Source organism: Camelina sativa, chromosome 13 (assembly GCF_000633955.1).
Source record: "Camelina sativa cultivar DH55 chromosome 13, Cs, whole genome shotgun sequence".
NCBI lineage: Eukaryota > Viridiplantae > Streptophyta > Magnoliopsida > Brassicales > Brassicaceae > Camelina > Camelina sativa.
The window spans coordinates 20725389-20741909 of NC_025697.1; the positions used below are offsets into that span (position 1 = coordinate 20725389).

Consider the following 16521-nt stretch of genomic DNA (forward strand, 5'->3'; position numbering starts at 1 on the left):
CAATCGAGTCCCTAGAAAATCCTCCTCTTCATTGCCTTGATTCCATGATCACACTTTGCCTTTACCTGCACCACAAACACAAATTGAGATGCATGAGTATTTGATAAACACTCAGTGAGGCAATCGTCTCATCTATTGGGCTATACACACAAGCAACAGTGATTCCAAGGTTTCAAACAAACAACAAACAAAACATACAAACCAGGAAAACAAACATCGTCTCGCTGCAAGGGTGTGTTGACCGACACTGGCCTTGGTGTCGACCGACACTAACCCAGAGTGTCGATCGATGCATGTTTTGCTGGTGTCGATCGACACCACCACCTGCAACTGTGATCCGCTACGTAGTCGAGAGTCCAATCTCGCTCCCAAAATCCACCAACTGGTCCAATACTCAAAACCCAAGCCGAAAATATCCTTAGAAACCTTTAGCAACCAATCCCCAACAAGAAAAACACACAAAACCACAACAAACAAGCAAGAACAAGGAAATCAAAGGCTTAGATTAGCCATGGTCATGCACTCAACTCTTTGCAGGAAGTTTCTGAACCACAACAACAAATCCTACACTCCCAACAACCCTCTAACACGTCTCTAGCCTTGGATCTTTATTCCCACAGAAAGATCTCACCAAAAACACCTCCAAATCTCACAAAACTCACAAAAATCTCAAGAACAAAGTTTCTCCCTTTTCTATCTGTTTCAACGGTGACAAACCAATAGAACCACGACCTAGGTCGTTCTCCCACTTAAATAATCCGGTTCTATGGTTTTCCCTAAACCAAACCGACCAAAATCGACAATTAAATCAATCTGGCCGAACCATAAATAAGTGGTGTTGACCGACACCACTCTTGGTGTCCATCGACACCCATCCCCAAAACGCAGAGTTTTGTTCGCGGATGTTATAATTCTCCCCCACCAATATAGGTTCGTGCTCGAATCTTGAACAACCATCAGTCAAGGACTCCCGTGCAACCGTCTCCACGGCCTGCACTCCCCCGACCGATCTACGAAAGGTCCCCTCTAGGCGATAGACTCACGCTCCAGGCATCATTTGCTCTCAACTTTTGGACTCTCCTTTTTACTCACTGGATTAAACCTTGAGTTTTTATGGGCTCCTAATCAGACCGAAGCCTGAATGCCATAATATTGGCTCCTCATCGGGCCTAAGCCCGCATGCCATAATATATATAAGGGAGTCCAATACTCGTCTCTCGGGTTGCCACCCAACAGCGCGCCCCCGGATTGTCATCCAAAGTCGATATACCAGCCATACTCCCAAGCCAAAAAGTCTTAGAATATGACGGTACTAGGAGAACCTAAGTTCCCCAAGAGTCGCGAGCAAACAATTCTGAACACGTCTGAGTCCTATCCCTATCCAGGTTTCCTTTCCGTGGCTCGCGTAAGACAACACAATGTCCTACCAGTCACATATCCCCTCACTGGAATACCTCATGACCACACAAGGATCATCTCACTGCCCAACGGGCCACCACAAAGGCCAAACAAATATCCTAAACAGGACCGCCACCAAGGCCAAACAAACGTCCTAAACAGGACAGCCACCAAAGCTAAACAAATGTCCTAAACAGGACCGCCACCAAGGCCAAACAAATGTCCTAAACATGACCGCCACCAAGGCCTAATAAATGTCCTAAAAAGGACCGCCACCAAGGCCACTCGTCCTGAAGGACCGTCACAAAGACCATCTGTCCCGAAGGACCGTCACAAAGACCATCTGTCCCGAAGGACCGCCTCAACAAGCACTCTGGCTAAACAGCCCGCCATAAAGGTCACAATCTGGTTAAACAGTCCGCCACAAAGGCCACACAATGGCTAAATAGCTCACCACAAAGGCCACACAATGGCTAAACAGCCCGCCACAAAGGCCACACAATAACTCAAAAGACCGCCACACACGGCGCAATGACTCAAAAGTCCGCCACTAAGGCCACACAAGCCCTCTCCAAGGCTCTCCGCCACTAAAAATGGACAAATTCTAACAAACATAAAACTTTCCATTCTTAGCACTTTCCACTTCTGGAAACTTTCCACTTATAGAAACTTACAAAACAGGAAACTTTATTCCAACACACTGCCTCGCGGAAACTTTGTACCCCAAACACCATCTCATCTTGTTACTTAGTCGCATAACCAACCCCCCCAAGCGACCAGGTAAACAAGAGAGATGGGCTGGAATACTCCATTCCCGCTCCAGCCACGGACTACAGAGGCGACCAGGCTAGGCAAGCTCAAATCGCGGCTTGCTTCTCATACCACTTCTTAAACCTTGCCTTCATCCTCGCCTCAGACTCCCAAGTCTGCTCCTCAACACCATCACAGTCCCAAAGGACTCTCATCAAAGGAATCTTCTTCTTCCGAAGTTCCTTGATCCTCCTCCCGAGAACCCTCACTGGTCTCGCCTCCAAAGTCATGTTAGGCTGAAGATCCTTAGGAATCTTAGGCAACAACTGGTCATCCTCACGGAGACACTTCCGCAACATAGACACATGGAAAACCTTATGGAATGCTCGCATAACCTCAGGTAATTCCAGTCTATATGCCACTGGTCCAACTCGCTCAATCACTCTGAACGGACCCATATACCTTGGACTCAACTTAGTCTCAGTCAATGACCTGTTCGGACCCTTCAACATGGCCATCTTGAGGTACACTCTATCTCAAACCTGAAACTCAAGATCTCTCCTCCTCCTATCGGCATAACTCCTCTGCCGATCCTGAGCTTCCTTCATGTTCAGCTTGAGAACTCGAATCTTCTCCTAGGTCTCCTGAACAAAATCTGCCCCGTATATGCTCCTCTCCCCCACCTGAGTCCAGCATAACAGTGTACGACACGGCCTCCCATACAAAGCCTCATAAGGAGCCATGCCAATACTCGCCTGGTAACTGTTGTTATAAGCAAACTCTACCAAGCTCAAATGATCTGCCCAATGACCACCCCAATCCAACACACACATCCTCAGAAAATCCTCCAACGTCTGGATCATCCTCTCTGACTGTCCATCTGTTTGGGGATGATAAGCTGTACTCGTATGCACCTTAGTGCCCATCTCTGCCTGAAACGCCCTCCAGAACACCGAAGTGAACTTGAAATCCCTATCAGACACAATGCTCGCTGGCACCCCATGCAACCTGACTATCTCCTTCACATACTTCTTAGCCAAGACCGCTGCTCTATTAGTCTTCTTAATGGCCAGAAAATGTGCCTACTTAGTCAACCAGTCCACAATGACCCAAATCGCATCAAACGTCCTAGACACTGGCAAACCAACCACGAAGTCCATAGTAATCATATCCCACTTCCATTCTAGAATGGGAAGACTCTTCAGCAAACCACCTGGTACATGATGCTCAGCCTTCACTAGCTGACACACATTGCACCTCGCAACCCAACTAGCCACGTCCTTCTTAGTGATAGTACCTCTTGAGATCACGATACATCTTACTCGCTCCTGGATGAATAGAGAACATGCTAGCATGAGCCTCTCTCATAATCTCCTGCCTCAACTCTCAATCCTTAGGCACACAGATCCGCCCATGCACCAGAATTGGACCATTAGCCGAAACCTGATACTCTGAATAACAATCCTTTGAGGCATTCACCAGCCCCAAATCCTTCTCCTGCGCCAACCACACTCTGCTCAACAAATCTGCTCTATCAGCTGCAATCAAACCCAACGGCTCCTGAGAAACCGCACACAAGCTCAACGCAATGATCTCTCCTACCAGAGAAATCATATCCAGCTCCTGAGCCGAAGCCGCCCGCTTCCGACTCAAAGCATTTGCAACCAAGTTAGCCTTACCCGGATGATAGGCTATATCCAGATCATAATCCGCCACCAGCTCCATCCACCGCGTCTGCCTCAAGTTCAGCTCGGGCTGAGTGAATATATACTTCAGGCTCTTATGATCTGTAAACACTTGTAGTTTTGCACCATAAAGATAAGATCTTCAAATCTTCAGGGCAAAAACTACAGCACCCATCTCCAGGTCATGAGTAGGATAGTTGTCCTCATGCTTCCGCAACTGCCGTGAAGCATAGGCAATCACCTTCCCATGCTGCATCAACACACATCCCAAACCCACTCTAGATGCATCTGTATAAACCACAAAGGATTCTCCCTGCTCAGGCATAGCCAACACCGGAGCAGTAGTCAACATCTCCTTCAGGCTTGCAAAGCCCTCCTCACACTCCTGTGACCAGACAAAAGGAACATCCTTCCCCGTCAACTTAGTCATAGGATGTACTCTTCTCGCAAACCCCTGCACAAATCTCCTGTAATACCCTGCCAACCCGAGAAAACTCCTGATCTCTGTGGCATTCTGCAGTCTAGGCCAATCCCTGATAGCCTGAATATTCTCTGGATCTACAGAAACCCCATCTGCGGACACAATATGACCCAGAAAACCCATCTCACGCTGCCAGAAACTACACTTGCTCAACTTAGCAAACAATTTCTGCTCCCGCAGCTTCTCCAGAACTGCCCTCAAATGCATTGCATGCTCCTCAGGACTCTTAGAATAAACCAGGATGTCGTCGATGAAAATGATGACAGAAATGTCCATAAACTCCTGAAACACGCTGTCCATCAATCTCATAAACGCAGCTGGTGCGTTAGTCAACCCAAAAGGCATCACCACAAACTCATAATGCCCATACCTCGTCCTGAAAGCAGTCTTCCTCACATCTGCCTCATCTCTCGGGATCTGATGATAACCCGATGCCAGATCTATCTTGGAGAACCAATTAGCACCTCTCAACTGATCCAACAACTCATCGATCCTCGGCAGAGGGTACTTGTTCTTCACAGTGACCCGGTTCAAACCCCTATAATTAATACAAAAGTGGAAACTCCCATCCTTTTTCTTAACGAATAACAGCGGCGCTCCCCCACAGTGATACGCTAGGACGGATGAATCCCTTGCTCAACAAATCCTCTAGCTGCTTCTTCAGCTCTGCCATCTCTGCTGGAGCCATCCTGTAAGGAGCCTTGGATAACGGTGTCGTCCCTGGTTCCAGTTCAATCATGAAAGGATCAAACAGAGAAGGTGGTAATCCCTGCAATGACTGGAACACGGCCTCAAACTCCTCTACAACCTGAATACCGCTAACCGTAGACTTCTCCACTGACTCTGGCATAGATATAGTAACCAAATAAGCCTCACGGCTCTTATCGATCATCTTCCCAGCCTGAATGGCCGAGATAACGAGACCCCGAAATCGGTCTAATCCCCTGATAAACCAACTTCCCTCCTGAGCGCTCAAACTCCACTCTACCCCGATGACAATCCAGATGAACCATATGACGATGCAGCCAGTCCATCCTCAAAATAACGTCATACAGCTCCACTGGGCTGATAAGCAAATCCGCAGGCCAAGACTCTCCCGCGATCTGAATATCGATACCCCTCGCTCTACCAATGACCCTCAGAAACTTGCCTCCAGCAATGCTGACAACTCATGTACGCTCTCCAGGATCTCCCACGATACTTGCACTCTCTGCACACTCCAGGGTAATGAAGCTATGAGAAGCTCCAGAATCAAATATAACGTAGGACTTAAAACCTCCCACCAACAAGGTCCCTACACAAACCTCATGTGTTGAGAACCTAACACTTTATCACAGGACAATATAAAATATGAACTTACTAAGAATTCACAAAGACAAAGTACCAGAAATTATACTTGTGATCGCTGCGGCACTGGTTCAACCAGTCTTGACAGTCGTGTAAACCCGTGGCGCCTGCTCAATCCGTGCCACCTGCTACCCTCCCGGCTACACCTGCTGTAACGCTGCCACTGCTACCGACTGTAACGCTGCCACTGCTACCGGCTGTAACGCTGCCACTGCTACCGGCTGCAACTTGGGACAATAAGGCCTGATGTGTCCCGGCTCCCTGCAATGATATCACACACGATCTGCTGCCGTCTGAGCACTCCTCTTGGGACAACTAGCAACCTTGTGATCCTTGCCTCCACACCTGAAGCACGTCAGACCACCCGGCCTCTGCGTAGCCTCCCATCTCCTCTTTGTTCCCTACGCAGGCTTGTCGCCCTTGCTAGAACCTCCCTGATGCTGTGCCTTGCTAGGCTGGACTGATGGGCTAGCCGCCACTGACTGTGCTCGAATATCCTCCTCAATCCCCACTGCAGTCTCAACCAGCTCCGCACGCATTGCGTAACTCCGCCCTCTATAGTGAACCCTCAAGTCATCACATAGGGCCCTCAAAAACCTACTGATCTGAGCCTCCTCAGACTCCATATCCCGACTCTCATACCTCCGAAGTCGACAGAACTCCAAGTCAAGCTCTCGCACTGACCGAGTCCTCTGAGCTAGCTGAAGGAACTGCACTTCCAACCTATCCAGTGCCTCTCTAGGGAAATACTTGCGGTTGAACTCCAAGATGAAGTCAGCCCAAGTCATCTCCCTCTGCACTCTCCTGCCTGCCACAGAACTCCACCACAACTGAGCATCACCGGTCAAATGGTGGACCCCAATGTCCACCCAAAACTCCTAAGGACATCTCAGAGTATAGAAGTTGCGTTCCACACTCGTCTTCCACGCCTCCGCAGCGGTAGGATCTGTACCTCCCGAAAACCGCTCGGTACGAATACGACCCATCTCTGTCAGCATGCTGATATAACGAGAATGGAACCCCACATCTGCAGCCACTGGCTGCTGCTCCTCTGCCACCACTGGTGGCACTACCCGAGCTTGAGCCGGTGATACTGGCGGCAACCGCTCAATCAACTGTGCCAGCAAAGCCGCAAGGTCGACACCCGGGACTCCACCCACTGGGACACCCGCACCTAGGGTCCTAACATTACCGGCTACTGGAGCATCAACACCGCTCCCTCCGGCCACACTCACGGAATCCCCCTGGACACCCTGCGACTCGCCAACACCCTCTGCTGTCACACTCTGGTCCTCGGTCTCACTAACCACTGGGGCTCTCCCCCTACCACGACCACGTCCGCGTCCACGACCACGTCCGCGTCCACGACCATGTCCGCGTCCATGACTACGACCAGCAACAACATCCTCTCTAACCATCTTCACAACCATGAACAGAAGGCTAAGCACACAATTAACATAACACAGAAACGTAAACTCACCGTGGAATCACACTGTAGACTCGAAGAGAATGTTCTAGGACTCCATGCCACACACAATTGACTAACTCACATAATCAATTAAGACATGCAATCCAAGACATCACAACAGAAACCTAGTGAACCCAAACCTAGAAATGTAAGGGCTCTGATACCAAACTGAAACGATCCAACCCGTGTTTTTTTTTATATAAATAAATAATAATAAATACTAATAATAAATAACTACAACTAGTGGAATAACAAATACCAATATCCGATAAATATCCAATAATAATAAATAACTAATATCCAAACATAACCATTCCAATGTCAAACAACAAGAAACAAGGAACCGGCAACCTAGCAAATTCTAAAGACCACCCTCTAGCAAGATAACAATGACAAACAACAACCAATCGAGTCCCTAGAACATCCTCCTCTTCATTACCTTGATTCCACGATCACACTTTGTCTTTACCTGCACCACAAACACAAATTGAGATGCATGAGTATTTGATAAACACTCAGTGAGGCAATCCTCCCATCTACTGGGCTATACACACAAACAACAGTGATTCCAAGGTTCCAAACAAACAACAAACAAAACATACAAACCAGGAAAACAAACATCGTCTCGCTGGAAGGGTGGTGTCGACCGACACTGGCCTTGGTGTCGACCGACACTACCCCAGAGTGTCGATCGATGCTTATTTTGCTGGTGTCGATCGACACTCCACCTGCAACTGAGATCCGCTGCAAAGTCGAGAGTCGAATCTCGCTCCCAAGCTCCACCAACTCGTCCAATACTCAAAACCCAAGCCGGAAACATCCTTAGAAACCTGTAGCAACCGATCCCCAGCAAGAAAAACACACAAAACAACAACAAACAAGCAAGAACAAGGAAATCAAAGGCTTATATTAGCCATGGTCATGCACTCACCTCTTTGCAAGAAGTTTCTGAACCACAACAACGAATCCTACACTCCCAGCAACCCTCTACCACGTCTCTAGCCTTGGATCTTCAGTCCCACAGAAAGATTTCACCAAAAACACCTCCAAATCTCACAAAGCTCACCAAAAACCTCCAGAACAAAGTTTCTCCCTTTTCTCTCTGTTTCAACAGAGACAAAACAATAGAACCACGACCTAGGTCGTTCTCCCACTTAAATAATCCGGTTCTATGATTTTCCCTAAACCAAACAGACCAAAATCGATAATTAAATCAATCTGCCGAACCAGAAATAAGTGGTGTCGACCGACACCACTCTTGGTGTCTATCGACATCCATCCCAAAACGCATAGTTTTAGTTCGCGGATGTTACAATAGTTAATAATATATAGTCTTAGACTCCTGAGTGCAGATTGATAGAATAAGCTTGATTTTTTTTTTATAGGTTTATAAAGTATGTGATTAGCCATTGTTAACTTGTAGAAATGGGAGCGCAGTAGAAAATTCTTCTTCTTTATCGAGATGGTGTTTTGTTATACATGTAGTAAAACCAATACATGGTTCCTTCAAAACAAATGAACATCGTTAATGGGTTAAACATGATTACACACACACATATATATATATATATATATATATATAAGGATTTAGATCTCCAAACTTAAAAAAAATACTTACGTGTGCCATTGGAGAAGGGTATATATATAAGGATTTTGAATGGTTTGATTGACAGTAAATTTGTGGTATGATGAATGAACCTTTGATTAGTAAAATCGAAGGGAAAAATTTTCGAAGGTATGATGAATGAACCTTTGATTAGTAAAATCGTATTTATAGAAGCGCTTGACGTATGAAAAAGTAGGTATAATGTGGAATTATAAGTTTGGGAATATTCTGCAAAAGTCGATAATTCTGCAAAATGAAGTAGTAAAAATCTTGGGGAATATTTCGTATATATTGTTTGTATATGTAAGTAAGGAATGAATTTTAGAATATTTCGACTAAGGAAATATAGTACATGTATAAAGAAGTAGTTTAGTAAGATTTCTTTATTTTGTCAGGAGATTGATATGTCTTAAATTAATTGATCAGATTAAATAGCATAATTTTCGCCAAAGTTTGCGTGATAAAGAGGTAAATTTCGGGTATTGCTAACAACCGACTGATGTTGTAGCCCATTCAAATTGTTAATACTCGATATCCATTTATTTAAAACCCACTATTCAAATTGTTAATATCCGATACCCATTTAAAACCCACTAATGGTTTTTAAATTATCCAACTGATGTTTCGGGTTAATTGTTTAATTTTGCTCCGACCAATTAATGATAAAGTCATATTTAATTTTGTTCTAGTTGTTTTTATGTTGTTGGCATAGGGGTATTTTCGTCTGAAATACAAGTTGTACTTTTCTTTTACTATAATAGAGATTTGTGTTACTCCAATCCACAATTTATTAAAATCAGTGCAATTATGAAATTGTGTCACTTCACAACTTATTTGTAACAAGTTCTACTATACCACTAAAAAACAACTTAAACAAGACTACTTAAGTCATACAGACAAAAAAAAAAACACTAAGGAGCTGTTATTGGAGAGATGATTTCTAAATCCAGATGGAATTGTAAATTCTAGAAATCAAAACATATGGATTTTGAAATAACATGTTTTATCCTTGAATTTAAATCCTTCTATTTTACACTTTCAAATCCCTTCAAATCCATTTAAAACATAACGTGGATTTTGAAATCCAAAAACAAATCATTAAATGAATAACATGAGATTTTAATAAGTATTTGTAAATCATTTTGATAAGTATTTTAAAATCAATGATTGAATAACACATTACTTTTATCTGGATTTCCAAATCTATTAAAATCATAGAACCAATAACCCCTTTTAAAACTAAACTCAGTCAATATCCTATGTTCCAAGTCAATACGTACGTACCATTTCATTATATATATATATATATTAAAAAAAATAGTGGTACCATTTCTCACGTCATACATTTGCAATGAAGTATTATAAATTAACGTCTCATATCATAATAAGATGAAAACAAAAACCCTCACATCTTCCAACCCTATCAATAGTAAAATGGGAAAGAGTTGTCTTGTGACTACTTTTCTCTCGCTTCTCCTTCTCTTCCTTCAAACCCTTAAATACGTTAATGCCAGTTTCATCTGCTACGGTGACGTTTTCAATGTTAGCTACGGCGTCAGTCGAGACTACCTCTTCTCTTCTCTTCCTTCCAACGTCGTTAGTAACGGCAATTTCTACAACGCGTCCTTTGGCAGAGATTCCAAAAACAACAGAGTCCACGTTGTTGCATTTTGCAGACGAGGCTACGAGACGCTAGCTTGTAAGACATGTCTAGAACATGTGGTTGCCGACACAAAATCAAGGTGTAATCAAAAAGAGTCTTTCTCATGGGTCACTGATGAATCCGACGACGTTTCTTGCTCACTACGTTACACCAACCGCTCAATTTTTGGCAAACTGGAGCTCTCACCAGTTGTTATCAACGCTAACCCAAACAGTATAAATTCATCCATATTCGAGGACATGATTTTGTTCAGCCAAGAATGGATTGCAATGGTTAACCGGACGCTCGAGGCTGCTTCCACCGCTGACACTTCCTCAGTGCTCAAGTACTATAACGCCACAAAAACAAAGTTCACACAAATTTCAGATGTTTACGCGTTTATGCAATGCACGCCTGACCTATCGCCAGGAGACTGCAAGAGATGTCTAAGAGAGTGTGTGAACGACTTTCAAATGCAGTACTGGGGAAAACAAGGAGCTGGGGTTAGTCGGCCTAGCTGTTGTTTCCGGTGGGATATTTATCCTTACTATAAAGCTTTTGATGATGTTACAAGCGTTCCTGCTCTTTCTCCTCAAGCTTCTTCGACTATTCTCAATTTCGTGAGAGACAAGAAAAGATTTCAAGGATTTCAAGGAAGCAACATTGTAATTATGGTGGTCCCAACGGTCATCAATCTCTTAATATTTGTGGTTCTAATACTTTCTTGGAAGAGAAAGCGGTCACACACCGGAATGAATGGTAAAGTCTTTTCAAATCTTGCAACTCAAAACCAACCAGTAATGAGTGGATAGACATATATCTTTTATATACTACCTTTTGTCTCTTCTCATCGGAGTTTCTAACACGTTTTCTCCAGATGATGATTATTTTGGTTATTTATTATGGAACCTGAGTCCCTCTTTTTTACTGATTAGATCCATTTGGATTTATTGAGCTCTTATGTATATTAGGGAGCTAGAATAATGGATTATGGGGTTATATATTGCTAATATGTAAAAAATATAGAAGTTATTTATTATAAACTTAAAGAGATTAAATAAACACAAAAAATTAGTATAGAAAAATAAAAAAAGGGGGTCAAAAGGATAGTAGAACCTGAGACATGGGGGTTAATTTACTAAAAAAAAACCAAATTTGCCATTATGTAATATATACAAGCTTAAATTAAAAGTTTCATAAATTTTATGGGGTCAATTGCCCCTCCTCCTTAACTACCTCCGCCCAAGAGCATATGAAAATGGAATAGTGAAATACATTTTGGCATGTTTTGACTTATTTTGTGATGACGTGCAGAGGCTTCTGATTCGAGTGATGGTCAATCTATGGTACGTTTTGATCTCCGAATGATTCTTATTGCAACCAATAACTTCTCTCCTGAAAAGAAGCTTGGCCAAGGTGGATTTGGATCTGTGTACAAGGTAAATAAATTAGTAAAAGTCCTAACATATTCTTTAGATGGGTCAGCGATATTAATATTAGCATGAGAATCGTTTTCCAGGGAGTATTACCGAGCGGGCAAGAGATAGCGGTAAAGAGATTAACAAAAGGCTCAGGGCAAGGAGATATGCAGTTCAAGAATGAGGTCTTACTCTTGACAAGACTCCAACATAGAAATCTGGTTAAGCTTCTTGGGTTTTGTAATGAGAAAGATGAAGAGATTCTCGTCTACGAGTTTGTCCCTAATTCAAGCCTTGACCGCTTCATATTTGGTTAGCCTTTTGAGAGACCCAGGCATCATTAATTGAGACTATATTTTTAGCAAACAATATGAAAAAAATGTTTCTTTAAGATGTGCAGATGAAGAAAAACGCCGGATTCTGACATGGGATGTGAGGTACACAATCATAGAAGGAGTTGCCAGAGGGCTTCAATATCTCCATGAAGATTCTCAGTTGAGGATTATTCACAGAGATTTGAAGGCAAGCAATATCCTTTTAGACGCAGATATGAACCCTAAGGTTGCAGACTTTGGGATGGCGAGGCTGTTCAATATGGATGAGACTCGAGGACAGACAAGCAGAGTAGTTGGAACATAGTAAGTAGCTCTGCTTTTTTTTTTTTCAAAAAAGATTCTTACATCAGCATCACCTTTAATATGATTTGGTTAATGCAGCGGATATATGGCTCCAGAATACGCGATATACGGACAATTCTCTGCTAAATCTGATGTTTATTGCTTTGGTGTCATGCTTCTAGAGATGATATGTGGTAAACGCAACAAAAATTCGGAAAAAGAAGAAGATGAAGAAGAAGAGCTTTCAGCTTTTGTAAGCTTCTCACTTATGTCGATCATCTTTATTCTTNAAATCTGGTTAAGCTTCTTGGGTTTTGTAATGAGAAAGATGAAGAGATTCTCGTCTACGAGTTTGTCCCTAATTCAAGCCTTGACCGCTTCATATTTGGTTAGCCTTTTGAGAAACCCAGGCATCATTAATTGAGACTATATTTTTAGCAAACAATATGAAAAAAATGTTTCTTTAAGATGTGCAGATGAAGAAAAACGCCGGATTCTGACATGGGATGTGAGGTACACAATCATAGAAGGAGTTGCCAGAGGGCTTCAATATCTCCATGAAGATTCTCAGTTGAGGATTATTCACAGAGATTTGAAGGCAAGCAATATCCTTTTAGACGCAGATATGAACCCTAAGGTTGCAGACTTTGGGATGGCGAGGCTGTTCAATATGGATGAGACTCGAGGACAGACAAGCAGAGTAGTTGGAACATAGTAAGTAGCTCTGCTTTTTTTTTTTTCAAAAAAGATTCTTACATCAGCATCACCTTTAATATGATTTGGTTAATGCAGCGGATATATGGCTCCAGAATACGCGATATACGGACAATTCTCTGCTAAATCTGATGTTTATTGCTTTGGTGTCATGCTTCTAGAGATGATATGTGGTAAACGCAACAAAAATTCGGAAAAAGAAGAAGATGAAGAAGAAGAGCTTTCAGCTTTTGTAAGCTTCTCACTTATGTCGATCATCTTTATTCTTCATCCTCTTATGGAACTTTTAAAAATATTTGCAGGTATGGAAGAGGTGGATTGAAGGAAGATTCGCAGAGATCATTGATCCGTGGGTTGCTCCGAGTAACAATATCTCAACAAACGAAGTAGTGAAGCTCATCCACATAGGTTTGTTGTGTGTTCAAGAGAATGTTTACAAAAGACCTAGCATGAGTTCAATCCTCTTTTGGCTTGAAAGACATGCCAACACCACCATGCCTGTGCCCACACCTGTTGCTTTTCTTACACGTCTGTCATCATCTAATGAGCATTGAAGCATTTATGTATTATACCTCGTTGTCTGTTTCTGTACAATAGATGACAGATATTGAGAAAAAGATGCCGTGTAGTGTAAGCATTTTATGCGTATTTTATCTAATTATAAATAATAAATGTACAAATATATATAAATATACATATTTTTGTATACAATTTTAGCTGTAAGAATTCATATGTAGAGGCATACAAATTAATATATGTTTATACACCTAATGAGATGTATGGATATATCTGTACATCTAAAATATTTCGCTTCAAATTTTTTTATCACAAATGATCACACGACTACTGCAAGTGCACCGTTTATCGGTTGAAATATTTAAGGATCGATTCCATAGAGAGAGAGTTTTTTTTTATAGAATCTGATGGAAGAAAGATAAGGCTATAGGACTAAATAAAGGGGTTTGCTTGTTGTCACAGTCATACGCAAAAAAGTAAAAAAGCGAAATTAAATAAAGCGAATAAACTAATAAGAAACAAGCGTTGGACATCAAGAGAATTATAGGGGATTGATGATCTATCTATCTAGGAAACTCTAGGGTTAATTTTTTTTCTTTTTCTAAGGCTCGGATTACGAAACACAAAAGAACAGTTAATTTATAGCCTTAGAATAAGTTGTTTTCAATGCTTTGATCTATGCATTGTTGCTTGCGATAGTTGACTAACAGAGTATAACGTGTCAACAGACGCTATCCTCGTCTATTATCAGATCACTACAAGAAAAGAGGGATTTACGACTGCAGTACTAGTCACTAAATAGTCGCTAATTGTTAAAGAACGACTAAGTTACGACTAATAACTGTTGTCGTAAATCGATAGTCGGCAAGGAAATTCAGTCGTAACATAGTCGGTAAATAACAACCATATTACGACTATAACACGTAGTCGTAAAAGTAGTCGTAACTTAGTCATAAATATTTACGACTATTTAATGACAATGTTACGATTAATAAAATGTGAACATAAGTAGTTTACGACTAGTTTGAGAATAGTTGTGATTTAGTCGTTAACTTATGCGACTACTTGGCTACTATCGGACGCCTATTTGACAACTATGTTACGACGACTTTAAGCCAGATTTAATGACTGTTTTGAAGACTATAGTGATTAAAACCAATTTTTTTTTGTTTTGTTTTATAATTCAAATTTATAATCAAAGAGAAACCTAAATTCACATTTTCAATAACCAAAAGTTCACCACAATTGTAATATGTTCACCACATTAGAAATTACAAAAGGTAGACAACATTTATAATAACCAAAAGAGAACCAAAATGATCAATCAAAAACTATGATTGACAAGTTCATGAGAGTTAAGGAATAGAGATAAGTAGCCTAAGAAGTAATCTAAGAAGGAGATGTTCTTTGCGGTGGATGCATCACTGGATTTAGACACAAGGAATTCCACAAAGGTCGGATCAGTTTTGCGCAAGTACTTTTCCAAGTGCTCTATCTTCTTCTGTTGCTCAGCCATAACTTTCGAATGTTCTTCTTCAGGAGCAGCAATCTCAGCATCACGTTTTGCATTATAGGCAACTTGTTCTTCAATTATACGATGAGCTTCTTTCATTTGCTCTTGCAATGCTACAAACGACGACTCTCCTTGTTGATAGCTCTTGCCATTGAGAAGATCCTGAAGATGATCCTTGAGGCTTCCAAGTCCAAAAAGATTACCTCGTGAATCCTTCTCAGTGGACTTAGAAAAGAAAAACTTAAACTGTTAGTTCTGAAAATGAAAGTTTTGAAGACTCTTTAAATATAGATTGTGAAAATGGTACTTTGCTTGAAGAAAGATGGCCGGATAATCTTCTGCTGTGAGCTCCTGAGCTCGTGAAGGATCTGACTTGATCTCAAATATCTTAGCTTGTAAGTTTTTCTCATAAGTTGAGAAGATCTTCTCGGCCTTTCGATCGACATACGTACCATCTGGCCTTGTATGTGTCTATTTGAAAACCTCACCAAAACTCACCGATTTCCCAAGTTTCTCTTCCTGGAATGTTACAAAAACAAAAACAAAAAAGGTTAAAACATAAGTTAAAGCTACAAAAAAAGGTTAAGACATAAGTTAACGTTACTCACCAAGCCTTGTTTGACTTGTTGATATGATGTTGGCCCAAATAAGTGCATGTGTGGACCGAGACCATTACGGTCTGACATAAGAGCATTAGAATAGATTCGACTCCTTTCCTGTGCTTCTTCAGTATCCCACTAAGCAACCATTATTTTCCAGATAGTACCCCCGATCCATTTAGGTTGCACTCGACTAGTTCTAGCATCGCTTACCATGTTTTTCATCCGGCGTTGACGTATCTCATAGAAAGACTGTTGCACTGTCCCTGTTATCAATGGATCGCAAGTGTGTGTTTTCAAGGAAAATAAATAAAATAGAATTAAGGTAGTGAAAAGCAATAATTAAAACCTATCTATGAATGATATATGACAGAAAACTATACCGCAAACACAAGGAAGTATCTTTCTCGTCTCTCCGGAGGCACACATGAACAATTATAGTATGGACCATCAAATTTGTTTGTAAATGATAAATCTATATTTTACCATCTTTTAGCATGCATTTATCTCCTGTTTTGCATTGTTTAGAGTTAGTTTTAGCACATTTATGTCTTTTATTCTCACTTTATGCATTAGGATAGAATTTGCATTGCATTTGCATTGCATTTGCATATTTGTGTGCACAAACAGGTGAATTAGGTACTTTGGAAGCACAAAGGAGAAGTTGTGATCAAAAGGGGACATCTAGCAAGGGAATAAGGCTCAAAAGAGGAGGAAAGCAATCACTCGACAATGGAGTCGAGCACACACTCGACCGTTTGCCAAAG

At 41.7% G+C, this 16521-nt stretch overlaps 1 protein-coding gene across 1 annotated transcript; it reads left to right on the forward strand.

The window, feature by feature from the left end:
- Nucleotides 10146-13837, forward strand: LOC104737290 (cysteine-rich receptor-like protein kinase 37). Its single transcript, XM_010457429.1, has 6 exons — nucleotides 10146-11136; nucleotides 11692-11816; nucleotides 11897-12107; nucleotides 12196-12433; nucleotides 12512-12665; nucleotides 13429-13837. Exons 1-6 carry the CDS (start codon nucleotides 10170-10172, stop codon nucleotides 13678-13680), a joined length of 1947 nt encoding a protein of 648 aa, XP_010455731.1. The 5' UTR covers nucleotides 10146-10169; the 3' UTR covers nucleotides 13681-13837.

Excerpts from the sequence above, each read along its gene's own strand:
- LOC104737290 (XM_010457429.1), top strand. The coding sequence starts at position 10,170 with ATGGGAAAGAGTTGTCTTGTGACTACTTTTCTCTCGCTTCTCCTTCTC. Across the intron at positions 11,137-11,691 it reads GTCACACACCGGAATGAATG|AGGCTTCTGATTCGAGTGAT; the intron begins GTAAAGTCTTTT and ends GATGACGTGCAG. Across the intron at positions 12,666-13,428 it reads AAGAAGAGCTTTCAGCTTTT|GTATGGAAGAGGTGGATTGA; the intron begins GTAAGCTTCTCA and ends AAATATTTGCAG.